At 46.8% G+C, this 17,223-nt stretch overlaps 1 protein-coding gene across 1 annotated transcript in view; it reads left to right on the forward strand.

Moving 5' to 3' along the window:
• Positions 1-2,087: 2,087 nt before the first annotated feature.
• ANTXRL (ANTXR like) overlaps positions 2,088-17,223 on the forward strand; it is a 53,535-nt gene continuing 38,399 nt past the window's right edge. The window contains exons 1-7 of the mRNA XM_028728884.2: positions 2,088-2,609; positions 10,702-10,773; positions 10,884-10,955; positions 13,760-13,841; positions 14,586-14,616; positions 16,118-16,197; positions 16,555-16,623. Coding sequence (XP_028584717.2) covers positions 2,422-2,609; positions 10,702-10,773; positions 10,884-10,955; positions 13,760-13,841; positions 14,586-14,616; positions 16,118-16,197; positions 16,555-16,623 — 594 coding nt within the window. The 5' untranslated portion in view covers positions 2,088-2,421. The remainder of the gene's footprint in view (positions 2,610-10,701; positions 10,774-10,883; positions 10,956-13,759; positions 13,842-14,585; positions 14,617-16,117; positions 16,198-16,554; positions 16,624-17,223) is intronic.

The raw sequence follows: 17,223 nt of genomic DNA on the forward strand, positions 1-17,223 counted from the left end.
GCGCAGCGGGAGGCCCCATTAGCTAAAGTGGTGTTTCAGGTTAAGAACAGTTTCAGGTTAAGAACGGACCTCCGGAACGAATTAAGTACTTAACCTGAGGTACCACTGTAGTTAATACATAAAAAAAGCTGACAGCTCTCTTCTCTGTTAGATGCCTGCTTTCATAGAAGCCAACTCCTAGGGGCCGAGGTGCCTTCGCCCCCCTCCCCATAAAATACTTGAGGGGGCTGAGTGTCCCCCAGTTGCCATTCAAATGGTGTCCCTGTGCTTGTCATGTGATTGATTACGCGGGGTGCGGTTTACCCCAGTATTTAATTCAAGTTGGCACCCCCGGGCAGGACACCCATTCGTCACCATTCTCCGCCTGTCTGTCTAGGAGCTTCAGATTGAAATGTCTCAACAGCAGTAGTTTTATTTTTATTTTTTTCAAAAAAAATTATTAAGTTTCACAAAATTATACACAAGCAAAACACACAAACAAAAATCATATCCTTATTAAAATTATACTTATTGACATTGTTAAGTGACTTCCTCGCTTCCCCTTAGTTGAATTTCCATGCATATCCTTATCACGGCTTTCCAAATCATAATTCTTATAAACTTAACTTACGGTAGTCCAATAACATCCTTATGTCTTTTCAATTCGAAATTGTACATGTTAAACATCACTTAGGTAAAAGGTAAAGGTACCCCTGCCCGTACGGGCCAGTCTTGCCAGACTCTAGGGTTGTGCGCTCATCTCACTCAAGAGGCCGGGAGCCAGCGCTGTCCGCAGACACTTCCGGGTCACGTGGCCAGCGTGACAAGCTGCATCTGGCGAGCCAGCGCAGCACACGGAACGCCGTTTACCTTCCCGCTGGTAAGCGGTCCCTATTTATCTACTTGCACCCGGGGGTGTTTTCGAACTGCTAGGTTGGCAGGCGCTGGGACCGAACGACGGGAGCGCACCCCGCCGCGGGGATTCGAACCGCCGACCATGCGATCGGCAAGTCCTAGGCACTGAGGTTTTACCCACAGCGCCACCCGCGTCCCTAAACATCACTTAACTTATATTAATTCCTAAGCCAATCTGTTGCCTGCAAGCTATTTCCAATTAATTTAACTTAACAAATTTAGCTAAGTAATCGTTAAATTTTGTCCATTCTTCCTGATACTCCTCCTCCTTCTGGTCACGGACTCTTCTGGTCAGGTCGGCTAGCTCCGAAAAATCCATCATCTTCATCTGCCATTCTTCTACTGTTGGTAATTCTTGGGTTTTCCACTTTTTAGCTAGTAAAATTCGAGCAGCAGTTGTGGCATACAAAAATAATTTAACATCTTTCTTGGGCAATTCCAAACCTGTTATTCCAAGAAGAAAGGCCTCTGGTTTCTTTAGAAATGTATATTTCAACATTTTTTTCAGGTCATTATAAATCTTTTCCCAGAAGTTTTTCACCTTGGGGCAGGTCCACCACATGTGATAAAAAGTTCCTTCCTTTTCTTTACATTTCCAACATAAATTATCACAGTTAGGTTATATCTTTGCTAGTTTGACAGGAGTCAAATACCATCTGTACATCATTTTCATTATATTTTCCTTTAACACAGTACATGCAGTGAACTTTACCCCTTTCTTCCAGTCTTTCCCAATCCTCAAACATTATATTCTGTCCTACATCTCTTGCCCAATCTATCATCACCAACAGCAGTAGTTTTAAATGACTTTCTGTTGGACCCCTAGTGCTCTGAAAACTTTCTACAATATCTACTTTTAGCGAAGTATGCTTGATTAAGGAGGGGCAACCCCGATCTCTGCGCTATGCCCGGGTCCCTCCGCCGTGTTCCCGCAAACGTCGGGGATGAAGCGCGCACGTGTGAACGCCGCTCTTGGCTGCAACCTCCGGAGGGCTGAGCGCTCCGCGATCCCCCGTGGGCTTCCCCTTCCCCGGGACCTCCTTTGGCCGAGCCCCGAGGAAAGCCGCGGGGCTTTACGCGCTCCACCAAGGCGCCCACCTCCCTCTCCATCTCCTGGGTCCTGTGCGCGCCTGTGCGCCCCGGTTCCCTGCGCGCCCGCCTCGCCTTCCGAGGGAGCTCCGCGCCGCGCGTCCCGGAACAGGAAAGGTCCGCGCGGCCGGCTCGCCTTCTCCCGGCCTGGGCGCGCAGCAGCCCTCCTTCCCTGCTGGCCCGCTCCGTCCGGCCCTCCTTCCCCTCCCCGCCAAGGCGGGCGCGCAGGAAACCGGGGCCGCGCGGCAGACAGCCTCTTCCTGGGGCTTTAGGTAACGTCTCGCCAAGCGCCGCGGGCAGCAGCAGCAGCAGCCCAGCCTTCGCGGCCCTCCGCCGATCGCCCCACCCAAGCAGCCGTCCGCCGGGGCTGCTGAGCCGGGCGCGCACGTCGGAGGAGCGGCCCGCTGCGCGCTGCTGCAGCTGCTGGCGGAGGCGAAGATGGCGCGCCCGGGGAGCGGAGGGGCTCTCTTCCTTGGCGCCGCCGCCCTGCTGCTGGCCGCGGGCAGCCTGGCGTCGGGAGCCCGCCAGGAGAAGGACATCGGAGGAGGAGGGCACGGAGGCGGCGGGCCAGGGGAGCGGCCCTCGTCGTGCCACGGCGCCTTCGATCTCTACTTCGTCCTGGACAAGTAAGTGCCTGCCGTCGGGGCTCTCCAAGAAGAAGCCTCCTCCCCAAAGTGCCCTGGGCGCTTACTCCCGAGTAGTCCGTCCTCCAGGGGGGCTGGCTCCCGAGGAAGCCGTCGTGGGCTTGCAGCCTCCCGGTGTAGGTTTCGTCCGGAGAGTTGCACCGTCGTTTTGTCTCGGAGCAACGTCCGCTGCGGGGAAGTGCGCAAACTTCGGGGTTGCACCGAAATGCGTGACAAGAAAGGGGGGGGGTGTCGTCGGGCTGCCCAGAGGCCAGCCTAACAGGGGCAAATTGGAGTACTCTTTTTCTGCCAGCTGAAGTTACTCCAGGGTCGTTGTCTTGCAAATCCGCACCTCTTTGTTGTACCTTGTGTGTAGTTGCAACCCGAGGGCAATTGCGTCCCCTCCCCTCCTCTCCCCTATGCATCAGCTGCACAGAGGCCCTACAGAGAGAGTTGAAAAGTGCGATTGATGGAAGCGTAGCAGTCCTGGTTATTCCTGCCTCCTTGCTGATGTTGTTGTACAGAGGCGTTCATATTCTGCCAGACCGGATTGAATGGCCAGACTTTTTGCCAGTTTTCTGGTCGTTGTGAGGAAGAACCATCACAAACAGAAATCCAAGCAGCACAAAGTAGGTTCGGCAGAAAGAGCATTTAAAAAGCACGATCCCAAGGAAATGGGTTCATTTCCAGCAATTCTCCAAGAGGCCAAGTTTTGGCCAGATGTGAAGACTTCTGTGTGCACTGTCAGCGCATGACGGTCTGCATTGAACTGCACCTGGATCGAGTTCCGGGTCTCCCTCATAGTTTGGCACTGAGCAACGCTGCTTTTATTGCATATTAAGATTAATATTCAGACTTGCTAAGCGACTTAACAGCCTAAGTGAAAATACGTTAGCTCTGAAAATTGTTCTTTCCTCGAGCAAGTATGGAGCTCAGACAAAGAATGTTTCACTTCCTAGCATGCACATCATGGAGGGACGCAGGTGGCGCTGTGGATTAAACCACAGAGCCTAGGGCTTGCCGATCAGAAGGTCGGCGGTTCGAATCCCTGCAACGGGGTGAGCTCCCGTTGCTCGGTCCCTGCTCCTGCCAATCTAGCAGTTCAAAAGCACCTCAAAGTGCAAGTAGATAAATAGGTACCACTCCGGCGGGAAGGTAAACGGCGTTTCCGTGTGCTGTTCTGGTTTGCCAGAAGCGGCTTAGTCATGCTGGCCACATGACCCAGAAGCTGTACGCTGGCTCCCTTGGCCAATAAAGCGAGATGAGCGCCGCAACCCCAGAGTCGGTCACGACTGGACCTAATCGTCAGGGGTCCCTTTACCTTTACCTTATGCACATTATGAGCTGAAAGCATTTCTCCTTGGGAGAAATCGGTTCTGTGGACCCCATGAACAAATAGCTTGCAAGTCTTTAACTCTGCTGTGCGTTTAAGCCGCTTTGTTTAGAACCATGACTGAAAAATATAGCAGCCGATAGAACAGACCTCCAGCAGCGACAGCTTAAATTGTCTCAGTAATCACCAAACAAACCCACAAAATTAAGAGAAGCCGAAAGAGTTGATTGTCACGCAGTTGATGAAAACAACCGAGACAGCTTCATTTCTCTTAATGCTGAGTGGCAGTTTAAAATACATATATTCCATACAAACTGTCACTGTCTTTCAAGATCCTCCGAAAAATGATACAGTAATGGCAAGCCGGTGGCCAGTTTATGCTGGCCTAACATACCTAGTTGTAGTATCGAATCGTAGAATCATAGAATGGTAGAGTTGGGAGGGACCCAGGGGTCATCTATTCCAACCCCCTTTTGCCCCACATGGGGCCCGAACCCACGACCCAGTTGTGTGCTATCTGTACATGAAGCATGTGATGGAGGGAGCTAGTCTGTGCATGGCGACAAAGAAAGGTTTCCATAATTTTGCTGCCCCTCGCTACAGGCTCAGCACACCGGTGTCTATAGAGACAGATACCACAGCGCTGTGAGTCATTGTGGCACAGGCAGAAAACAGCCAGCGGCTCTTTTTAAAACGATCTTTTTAAGTTTTCAGCAGAGAGATTCCCATGTGTATTGCTCAGCTCCCAGTCTGAATCATTGGGTAGAACTGATTTATAGACTGTCCAACTCAACAAAGAGCACAGAAGGTGCGGATTCAACAGACACAGGAAAGAAAAGAGAGACCCGAAAAGAAAGACCCATTACATGGATTGTCAGTCAAAGCAAAAATGCTGTTGAAATCAGTAGACATCTGAGTAGACATATTTAGGATGGCAGTAAAATAAAATCTACTGGAGCTCTTTACCTTCCTCTTTCCAAATGGGGATAATAAAACGTAAATCAGCAACTTTCTAATAAGAGTGTTATGTTCACCATTGAAGGCAGCAATTATTCATTTCTGCGTTTCCTTTCTTTTTAATAATGCTTAGCATTCATGTATATTTTATTATACTTCACCAAGTTGGTGAAGTAAGCCAGTGTCATTCTGTCACTAAGTTGGGGTGAAACCATCCTACTGTCTGTAGTTACCCTATTTGCTGCCCCCCACCAACCTCCTATTACAGTTTAATTTGTTTCATAGGGAGGAGTCCAGCGCAGTGCGAACGTTACAGCAGAGTGGAGATTCCTGCTTGTAAAATGGACCATTCTCCCCTCTCCTCCCTGTCTCCCGCATGCCCCATGAATCTGTCCTAGGGGTTTCTGTGACTCTCTGGAGCAGATTTGCAGAGGGTGGGACCACAAGAGTCATCTAGTCCACCCCCTTGCAATGCAGGAATCAATAATAATAATAATAATAATAATAATAATAAATTAATTAATTTACACCAGAGTGGGAGATAGTGTCCTTGCAACTGATGCGATTTTATTTTATGCATTTGTGTTCATTTGTTGTTTTTATGTGTGCAATTGGTGTATATTTGTGTCCTTGGATGTATTCTCTGCTTCCCACCGGTTTGTTAAGCTTGTGTGAATGCTTAGCCATCCACAAATGAAACCACAACAGCTTAATGTTATTGTGGTGTGTCACTGACTGTTTTGCTCTAGCCAATTTCAGTGTTAATTTGCATCAGGCTTTCAGGACTTTGAACGGTAATGGGGTAGTTTTTTTCTGCTTAAATATTGTGGCTATGTTTTATGCAGAAAGATGGGGTAGAAATTATAAGAGTGAATAAAGGGTGTTTTCTCATGGGAAAGTGAAAACTGAGTTCTATGTTTCACCAGGAAAAGACGGAATGAAAAAAAATACTGTTATTCAAAAAGAGAAAGCAAAGCAAACCATAAATAGCCCAAGATCCCCTAGTGGTTTTGTGTGTGTGTGTGTGTGTGTGTGTGTGTGTGTGATTTCAGTCAGTCTCGCGGAATTAAAAAAAACCTTGCCTGTACAGTGGTACCTTGGTTTGCAACTGTTTTGGATTATAACTGTTTTGGATTACAACCACGTCAAACCCGAAAGTGTTTGTCCCTTTTTTTGGATTACAACCCATTTTTTTGGGAGGGGGAGGCCCCATTGGCGAAAGCGCACCTTGGGTTACAACCTGTTTTGGTTTACATCCGGACCTCCGGAACAGATTATGGTTGTAAACCAAGGTACCACTGTACTGGATGATCAGAGAGAGAAGAAATAATAACAATAATAATAACCATCAATCAATCAATCAATCAATAAACCTTTATTATTTATACCCCTCCCATCTGGCTGAGTTTCCCCAGCCACTCTGGGCGGCTCCCAATCAAGTGTTAAAAACAGTACAGCGTTAAATATTAAAAACTTCCCTAAACAGGGCTGCCTTCAGATGTCTTCTGAATGCCAGGTAGTTGTTTATCTCTTTGACATCTGATGGGAGGGTGCTCCACAGGGCGGGCGCCACTACCGAGAAGGCCCTCTGCCTGGTTCCCTGTAGCTTCACTTCTCACAATGAGGGAACCGCCAGAAGGCCCTCAGCGCTGGATCTCAGTGTCCGGGCTGAACGATGGGGGTGGAGACGCTCCTTCTGGTATACAGGACCGAGGCTGTTTAGGGCTTTAAAGGTCAGCACCAACACTTTGAATTGTGCTCGGAAACATACTGGGAGCCAATGCAGATCTCTCAGAACCAGTGTTATGTGGTCTTGGTGGCCGCTCCCAGCCACCAGTCTAGCTGCCGCATTCTGGATTAGTTGTAGTTTCCAGGTCACCTTCAAAGGTAGCCCCACGTAGAGTGTATTGCAGTAGTCCAAGCGGGAGATAACCAGAGCATGCACCACTCTGGCGAGACAGTGCGCGGGCAGGTAGGGTCTCAGCCTGCATACCAGGTGGAGCTGGGAGACAGGTGCCCTGGACACAGAACTGACTGCACCTCCATGGACAGCTGTGAGTCCAAAAAGACTCCCAAGCTGCGCACCTGGTCCTTCATGTTTTAACATGAAGCTGTTGAAAGGAAGAAGGACCATGCCTAGATGGAATGTGACAGCTCTCCTGTTTACACTTACTTCAAAGTAACCTCAGTTGCTTGTGAGGAATTATACACAGGAGCCAGACTAGCAGCAAGGCATGATGCCACTAAGTAATGGGTAGTTTGTCTTACCAAAGCACTTTGGGCGCCCCAATCCAACACCTGATTTGGAATTGCATGCCTGTTCTTGCAGCTTTTTCTGCTGCCTTCACTGGGCAGGGTGTGGTGACAATTATCACACAAGCTTTTCATTTTCTAACAGTGAAAAACTATTGCCAGGGGGTAGTCATTATGGTAAATATAGATCGTTCTGGAGCAAAATCTAAAATCCATCGCGCACGTTTTTCATTTGATGAGGGAGCGTGGCAGAGAGGGATATGTATGAAAATGCAAAGGTGAAAACGTGCATCCCGAAACCGTTCGGACAACCTTTATATGCAAATATAACTTGTTCTTATTAAAGCACGGTAATTATCCTAAGGGATAATCCTAAGGGACGCTGGTGGCGCTGTGGGTTAAACCACAGAGCCTAGGACTTGCCGATCAGAAGGTTGGTGGTTCGAATCCCTGCGACGGGGTGAGCTCCCATTGCTCTGTCCCTGCTCCTGCCAACCTAGCAGTTCGAAAGCACGTCAAAGTGCAAGTAGATAAATAGGTACCTCTCCAGCAGGAAGGTAAACAGCATTTCCGTGCGCTGCTCTGGTTCGCCAGAAGTGGCTTAGTCATGCTGGCCACATGACCCGGAAGCTGTACGCTGGCTCCCTCGGCCAATAAAGCAAGATGAGCGCTGCAACCCTAGAGTCGGTCACGACTGGACCTAATGGTCAGGGGTCCTTTTACCGTTACCTAATTATCCTAAGATACATACAGTATAGCAGGTTCTGCATTTCCTCTGTCTCTGATGTGCATGAACCAGGGACTGTACAAAAAATAGAGAGAGGCCCCCACTTTGCAGCCATGCTGTTGCAACCTACTGTTGCAATTTTCCATTATCAGGTGAAGGGGATCATTCTGAAGCAGCAGGGCTCTAAATTTTTCTGCGGTACTCATCCTTCACTCACCTGGCTTTGCTCATCAATTACAGTGGTACCTCGGATTACATACGCTTCAGGTTACAGACTCCGCTAACCCAGAAATAGTACCTCAGGTTAAGAACTTTGCTTCAGGATGAGAACAGAAATCGTGCTCTGGCGGTGTGGCAGCAGCTAAAGTGGTGCTTCAGGTTAAGAACAGTTTCATGTTAAGAACAGACCCCCGGAACAAATTAAGTACTTAACCTGAGCTACCACTGTAAAGCAAACTAGTTCATGGCTTTGCACGTTAGTTAAGGTTTTGAAGGGGGCTTGTACATTTTGCTTCATAATGTCTGCAAATACTAAAGATGTAATTTCGTTAATGAAGGCTCAAAAGTCTGGGCATTGCGCAGGCTCTGGGAACTGTGGAGGCAAGACGAGGAAGTAGCAGATCCCTGAACTGGTAGCATGGGATCTACTTTTCAGTCTGCAGGGGTGCAATATTTTGAATGATCCCTGTGGTATAATAAGCATCTGATTCACCTGAGATATTCTGGACGCGGGTGGCGCTGTGGGTTAAACAACAAAGCCTAGGACTTGCCGATCAGAAGGTTGGCGGTTCGAATCCCCGCGACGGGGTGAGCTCCCATTGCTCTGTCCCTGCTCCTGTCAACCTAGCAGTTTGAAAGCTCGTCAAAGTGCAAGTAGATAAATAGGTACCACTCCAGCGGGAAGGTAAACAGCATTTCTGTGCACTGCTCTGGTTCGCCAGAAGCGGCTTAGTCATGCTGGCCACATGACCCGGAAGCCAGGGGTGCTGGTTGCCAGGAGCTGAGGCAGCTTTGGAGTAAGCAAACAAGCGGGCGAGGGAGCCCAGTCAGCCGGTCCACCAGCCCTTGCTGTTGGGAATGGACAGACAGATGGGAGACCAGGCAGGTGGGCACCATGCTGGCCTTCCTTGTGTGGGAGCTGAGTGCCCGGCGCTGCCATGCAGGCCCGGCGATGCCCACTGCTGGCTCCCAAGGAGAGTAAGATGGTGGCTTCACATTTGGGCCACTCTCTGTTGGGCCACTAAGGCTGGGGGCACCCTCTTCCCTGGCCCCTGTGGGGCAGTGTGAGAGACCAGGGCTGGTGGGCAGCAGCTGCCCAGAGGATGCCCAAGGAGAGGGGAAGGGAGAGGAGAGGAGGCTGAGGAAACACTCCCCAAGGGAGGGTATTTAAAAAGGGGTGAGGGGCTGCCAGCTCTGCAGGCAAGGGGGGACATAACTGGGCTCCTGAGCCCCACAGGGGTGCTGCAGAAAGAAGGTAGTTGGTCAAGGGAGCCGTGGACCCAAAAAGGTTGAGAAGCTCTGCTTTAAGGTATTACAGTAATTATTTTGTTCAGGTAGCAGTAACCCAAAACAAACGTGCAGAGGAAGGTTGTTGGTTTTTTAATGATGAGGATGATGATGATGATGATAATGATAACAACAACAACAACAACAACAACAACAACAACAACATTTATACCCCACCCATCTGGCTGAGTTTCCCCAGCCACTCTGGGCAGCTTACAACACACATAAAAAATGGTAGAACATCAGACATTAAAAATTTCCCGATATAGGGCTGCCTTCAGGTGTCTTCTAAAAGTCAGGTAGTTGTTTATTTCCTTGACATCTCATGGGAGGGTGTTCCACAGGGCGGGCGCCACCGCCAAGAAGGCCCTCTGCCTGGTTCCCTGTAACCTCACTTCTCGCAATGAGGGAACCGCCAGAAGGCCCTCAGAGCTGGACCCCAGTGTCCGGGCAGAACAATGGGGGGGAGATGCTCCTTCAGGTATACAGGACCGAGGCCATTTAGGGCTCTAAAGGTCAGCACCAACACTTTGAATTGTGCTCAGAAACGTCCTGGGAGCCAGTGTGGTGTAGTGGTTAAGTGCGGTAGTCTCGTAATCTGGGGAACCGGGTTCGCGTCTCCGCTCCTCCACATGCAGCTGCTGGGTGACCTTGGGCCAGTCACACTTCTCTGAAGTCTCTCAGCCCCACTCACCTCACAGAGTGTTTGTTGTGGGGGAGGAAGGGAAAGGAGAATGTTAGCCGCTTTGAGACTCCTGAAGGCAGGATATCAAATCCAAACTCCTCCTCCTCTTCTTCTTCTTCTTCTTCTTTCAAGACCGGTGTTATATGGTCTCGGTGGCCGCTCCAAGTCACCAGTCTAGCTGCCGCATTCTGGATTACTTGTAGTTTTCGAGTCACCTTCAAAGGTAGCCCCATGTAGAGCGCATTGCAGTAGTCCAAGCGGGAGATAACCAGAGCATGCACCACTCTGGCGAGACAGTCCGCGGGCAGGTAGGGTCTCATCCTGCGTACCAGGTGGAGCTGGTAGACAGCTGCCCTGGATGCAGAATTGACCTGCGCCTCCATGGACAGCTGTGAGTCCAGAATGACTCCCAGGCTGTGCACCTGGTCCTTCAGGGGCACAGTTACCCCATTCAGGACCAGGGAGTCCCCCACACTCACCCGCCACCTGTACCCCCAAAATAGCACTTCTGTCTTGCCAGGATTCAACCTCAATCCGTTAGCCGCCATCCTCCTTTTACTGAGTTTCTGCCAGAAGCTATAAGAGAGTTGAGTAAAAGTTGGCCATTGCTGATCTGAGTATAATTCACTTTCAGGTCTGGAAGCGTCAAACACCACTGGATAGAAATTTATTCCTTTGTTGAAAGTCTGGCTGAGAAGTTCATAAGGTGAGTATAAACACCAGGAGATTTGAGTGCAGTTGATTTCAGTATTTCTAATCTCCCACCTTATTCATATTCACTTATTCACGGTGCTTTGTCCTGCCTTTGCCTCACAGTCCGATGCTTCGAATGTCTTTCATTGTGTTTTCCTCGCGAGGGACCACAATTATGAAGTTGACTGAAGACAGGCAAGTGTCTATATTTATAATTAAATAAAGAAGGGGAGAGGAGGGGAGCAGAGGTGTTCCTGTGAATTGGTTGGTAATTTCCTGGGATGAAAGAGGGGCTAGTTTTGGAGAGAGCATTGGTAGTTAATGGTTTGTGCAGTTTTTGTCCAGTTACAACTGGGGAAACATAAAAAAAAAACCTTGGTTTGTATGCACTGAAACGTATTTTGCCATTTGGCGATACTTTTTCCAGTTCTGCTTGTTGTTCAGCTTTGTTCGCAATTACAGAACGCTGGAAACTTGAGAGAGGCAGGCAATTAATTTTGCCTGAGAAAATTAATAATAATAATAATAATAATAATAATAATAATACAGTGGTGCCCCGCAAGACGAATGCCTCGCAAGACGAAAAACCCGCTAGACGAAAGGGTTTTCCGTTTTTGAGTTGCTTCGCAAGACGATTTTCCCTATGGGCTTGCTTCGCAAGACGAAAACGTCTTGCGAGTCTTGCGATTTTTTCCCGCTCCCCCCCCCTTTTTCTAAGCTGCTAAGCCGCTAATAGCCTTTTAGCCGCTAAGCCTTTAATAGCTGCTAAACCGCTAATAGCGCTAATCCGCTAAGCCGCTAATAGGGTTGCTTCGCAAGACGAAAAAACCGCTAGACGAAGAGACTCACGGAACGGATTAATTTCGTCTTGCAAGGCACCACTGTAATAATAATGGTAATAGTCATACCCCTCCCATCTAGGCGGCTCCAAACAGAATATTAAAAACATTTAAACATTAAATATTTTAAAATATTAAAAATTAAAAATATTAAAATTAAGGTCAGCGTGCTAGAAACCAACTACAGTTACCACGGCAACAGATCCAGGATGCCGATGGAAAGACCCTTTAGGTAACTAAAAGCTGGAGATGCCCCTTCAGCCTGCTTGATATTGAGGCCATTGAATTGTAGAGTTGCAAGTGTATCTTAGAGGACATCTCAGTGATGGGCATCTTCAGATATTTGAAGGTGTCTATTATATTGCAGGTGGATAATCTCTCCTCCAAGCCAGACAGCCCAGTCTCTTTGACCTTTCTTCATAGGCAGTGATGGCCAAACTTGGCCCTCCAGCTGTTTTGGGACTACAGTTCCCATCATCCCTGACCACTGGTCTTGTTCGCTAGGGATGATGGGAGTTGTAGTCCAAAAACAGCTGGAGGGCCAATTTTGGCCATCGCTGCTCATAGCTTTCCAGGCTTCTTGCCATCCTTGTTGCTTCCGTTGTGTTCTTGCTTGATGGTTAGTAAAGCTCGCTTGAAAGCAACAACCCCGATTTCATGAAACCAGCGGTTGCTGGTGGAGTTTTATTAAGTAGTTGTCAGCTGGGTGGAATGTGTTGCTTGCAGGGTGGATAAAAATCAACGATTTTAAAAAATAATAATTTAAAAAATCCGATTTTTTTAATTGGGTTTTTTTTAAAAATTTAAATCGGATTTTTTAAAATTTAAATCGGATTCTTAAAATAAAATGCTTTTGGAGGAAAAATCTTTCTAAAGATAGTTTTCTATTTAAGTTACATTATAGTCCAAAGGCTAAAAAGGTAAAGGTACCCCTGCCCGTACGGGCCAGTCGTGTCCGACTCTGGGGTTGCGTGCCCATCTCGCTTAAGAGGCTGGGGGCCAGCGCTGTTCGAAGACACTTCCGGGTCATGTGGCCAGCGTGACAAGCTGCATCTGGCGAGCCAGCGCAGCACACGGAAACGCCGTTTACCTTCCCGCTGGTAAGCGGTCCCTATTTATCTACTTGCACCCGGGGGTGCTTTCGAACTGCTAGGTTGGCAGGCACTGGGACCGAGCAACGGGAGCGCACCCCGCCGCGGGGATTCGAACTGCCAACCTGACGATCGGCAAGCCCTAGGCGCGGAGGTTTTACCCACAGCGCCACCCGCGTCCCTTAATAGTCCAAAGGCTATTCATCAGGAAATAAGGATTAGTTTTAAGTTTTTCATGTGTGCTAAAACTCAGTCTAAGTTGGGTTTTTTAAAAAATTGTTTAACCACATCAGTTAACAAACAGGGATACATATGCTATAATGTTATTGTTTTAGTTAAATAAATTGTTTAAATTGTTATTAAGGAAATGATTATTTTTCTCCTTCCAATAAAGTACAGCAGAAAAATTCTCCTAATATAAACAGCTAACTTACTAAATCTCACAATAATTTCATAATTATCTGTCTATGTATTTCTAATGGTATAACCAAATCAGTAATTTTTGATATAACTGTAAAAACCACTCTGAAAATTTATCATTCCGGAAATGAAACCTTCATCTGGTTGTAAATATTAAGACGATACCAGCAGGAGTCTTTCTGTAAAAAAATAGTAATGATTTAAATCAAGTCTTACTGACGAGTGATTTAAATTGTGATTTAAATTGATTTGATTTAAATCAAATCCACCTTGGTTGGCTGATGGTTGTGGGTCGAAACACAAGGGCTTGTCGCTGTCTAATGTACGGCTCCCATTTTGTTGGGTCGTGTTGAGTTTTCGCATAATTTTCAATTAGATAGAGAGATCTAGAGATCTATGAATATGTTAATTCAGAGAAGTATTCCAGTTCAATAGGCTATGTAGCAGTGAACAGGACCACCTATTTTTATTTACGGTACGTGCACGCAAGTCCCCAGGGGGGATGCAATTCTGAGCGAGCTTAGGTGATGTACAACGCACGCTTTCCGGTCACTTTTTAGTCATGTCGCTTGCTGAGGGTTTGCTGTCTTATTGCAACGTTTTGCGGTGGCGAAGCAAAAACGTTGAAAAGCTCTGCCTTTTTCCCTAGGGAAGTCATCCAGCGAGGCCTCGCGGTTCTTCAGAGACAAGTGCCTGGAGGAGACACATTCATGCATGAAGGCTTTAAAAGGGTAAACGCTGCAGTGCTGTGATTTAAGTGCTTCCAATTCATTTTGGGACCCAATTCAAAATGCTGGGTTTTGGGGGTTTTTTTACCTTTAAAGTCCCAAAAGGCTTGAGGTTGGGCTATTTGAGGGATCACCTTCAAATGTGGTGCAGTATACCTGCCTGGGTGTTGAGACCTTAATAAGAGGCCATTTTTACGTGGGTGGTGAGCAGGGCCTTTGTAGGGGCGGCACCCAATATATGGAACACTGTGGTCTCTTGTCAAGTGAAGAATCTTCTTCTCCTCCCAAGGCACTTGCTATTCCCCTTGCTGACTTAATGTTGGTTTTAAGTTGTTCTTCGGTTACATTGTTTATGTTGGTTTTAGCTATACTGGTTATTTGTAAATGGTTTTAGTGGGGTTTTTTAACCATTTAATTGTTGTGATGCACTTTTAGTGGTATGTAAAGGACCCAAAGAATACATCATCATCATCATTTATTATTTATACCCTGCCCATCTGGCTGGGTTTCCCCAGCCACTGTGGGCAGCTTCCAGAAAAATATTAAAATACAATAATTCATCAAATATTAAAAGCTTCCCTAAACAGGGCTGCCTTCAGATGTCTTCTAAAAGTCAGATACTTGTTTATTTCTTTGACATCGGATGGGAGGGCATTCCACAGGGCGGGTGCCACTACCAAGAAGGCCCTTAGTTATGTGAGTGGTATGTAATATATGTAATAAATAAATTTGTATCCTCTGTTGCAGGCAAATGAACAGATCTATGAAAATTATGGAGGTAGGAGATGTTTCTGTTAGGAGCACTGTCACTTCCTACTGTAAGCATCCCAGGGAGGGATATTCGAGGGAGGAGGCCTAATAGGAGTTGCCATTAGATTAGGCCAGGCCTACCATCTTGAATAAGGGACGTGGGTGGCACTGTGGGTTAAACCACAGAGCCTAGGACTTGCCGATCAGAAGGTCGGCGGTTTGAATCCCCGTGACGGGGTGAGCTCCCGTTGCTCGGTCCCTGCTCCTGCCAACCTAGCAGTTCGAAAGCACGTCAAAGTGCAAGTAGATAAATAGGTACCGCTCCGGTGGGAAGGTAAACAGTGTTTCCGTGCCCTGCTCTGGTTCACCAGAAGCAGCTTAGTCATGCTGGCCACGTGACCTGGAAGCTGTCTGCGGACAAACGCCGGCTCCCTCGGCCAATAAAGTGAGATGAGTGCCGCAACCCCAGAGTCAGTCACTACTGGACCTAATGGTCAGGGGTCCCTTTACCTTTACCTTACCGTCTTGAATAATAATAGTAATAATAATAATTGTTATTATTATGAATACTCTGCCCATCTGGCTGGGTTTCCCCAGCCACTCTGGGTGGCTTCCAGCAAAATATTAAAATGCAGTAATTCACCAAATATTAAAAGCTTCCCTAATTTATCTGTTTTGATTTGGTATTTTTTACAATTGCTGTCCAGAATGTTTTCTTGAAGTCGTTAACTGTCTTAGGTCATTGCTGTTCTTATATGATAATCTGAAGGTATCATTTCACAGCCTGCAAAAAAGTTAGAGCGACCGACTGTTGCCATTTTTTCTTATTACATCCAAATGGGTTTTTTAAAAACATTTGTGCCATGCAAGCTTGATCTTTTTAACATCAAAACTTAAATGGCTTTTGCTTTCCGTTTAGCCGCATTTTCTAGGAACTAGACTATTTCATATGAAACAAAGGGAAGACCTGATGCCAAATGATAATCCCCTCTCTTGTCTGCGTTTCTCCCAAGAAGCAAGACGAATGCGCCCACTCTCTCTCTCCCTTCCCAAGGTCACCTTGAAGATCTTGTGTCTCTGTGACATGCGCAAGAAAAGAATATTTGACATTAAGAACACCTGTCAACAGTGATCAGTGTCTTTAATTTCAAGCTAGACTGAGAGAGACATTTGAAAATACGATGAATTGTATTAAGAATGCACCCAGTGATAAAACAATATTTTAAATGACTGCTTAGCTGCGCTTTCAGATTGATGTATGTAACAAATTTCACGAAAGCGGTTTTCTTGAGATTCTTCATTGAGCTACCTACCTGTTGCTAATGGCTCGGTTTGAAGAATCCCCAGGCGCTTCAATGAGAGTGGCTACTGTATGTTTGAGTCTTGCTTCTGTGCATGTCATTCAGCCTCAATCCTGTTTTTCTGCTGGTTGATGCCCAAGTAAATTACTAGCTTTTCTCTTAAGCTGAAGCCTTGTTTTCATTTTTAATTGAAGAATCTAATATATATTTTATGCTGCCGTATTGCAGGACTCCAGACAGCTAGTGTGATCATAGCTCTCACAGACGGGGAGCTGCAAGAGGCGCAGTTTTATTACGCAGAGAAAGAAGTAAGTTGAGCCTGAATTTCGTCAGACTATGTGGAAATGTTCAAGTGTGCACAACATGCCCCTTGGAAGTTATACAGAGTTTTTTAATACTGTTATGTACTGAAGTTCTCACCCTGGGCCAGCAGGGGGATACTGTAGATAGTTATGCAAATGAAGGATCGAAAGTGACGTTCAGTGATTGGATAGTTTTAGAAAGTTGCTACAGTAACGTTGTACTAGAGCTCTATATAAGCAGGCTGACTGAGCCCTTCAGCTCAGTTCTGTTCTGGCCTCTGAATAAACAAGAGCTGTTTGAAGAATCGCTGTGTCGTCTGATATGTTCACCCACAACTTAACAAATACTACCTCTCATTTTAGGCCGACAGAGCGAGAAGCCTCGGCGCAATTGTCTATTGTGTTGGTGTGAAAGACTTTAATGAAACTCAGGTAATTTTCAAAAAAATAATAACGTTCTTCTACAAACGTAGTTTGATTCTTCCATTGCATTAAAGGACAACAGATGGTTCCTGTAAGGCACTCCTGTACCTGCAAACAAAGACAAATATTTTGTCTGAATAAGTAACACACACCTTTGTCTTTGTTCCCCTTTAAGGTCAAGCACCCTAATCCCCCCTTTACTAGTATTAGCATATGAACATCCATACACAGGGTCCTTCTTCAAATGACTCTGTCATACACATTTTCCTCTGTGCACTTTGAATGGCTATCATTTCTTCTTTCAATTTCCAGTTCTACCTCATTCGCATCCAGACAACAAGAATAATAATAATAATAATACAGTGGTACCTCGGGCTAAGTACTTAATTCGTTCCGGAGGTCCGTTCTTAACCTGAAACTGTTCTTAACCTGAAGCACCATTTTAGCTAATGGGGCCTCCTGCTGCTGCCGCGCTGCCGGAGCACGATTTCTGTTCTTATCCTGAAGCACTATTTCTGGGTTAGTGGAGTGTGTAACCTGAAGCGTATGTAACCTGAAGCGTATGTAACCTGAGGTACCACTGTAGTAATAACAACAACAACAACAACA

The sequence above is a fragment of the Podarcis muralis genome, chromosome 6, assembly GCF_964188315.1.
Source record: "Podarcis muralis chromosome 6, rPodMur119.hap1.1, whole genome shotgun sequence".
NCBI lineage: Eukaryota > Metazoa > Chordata > Lepidosauria > Squamata > Lacertidae > Podarcis > Podarcis muralis.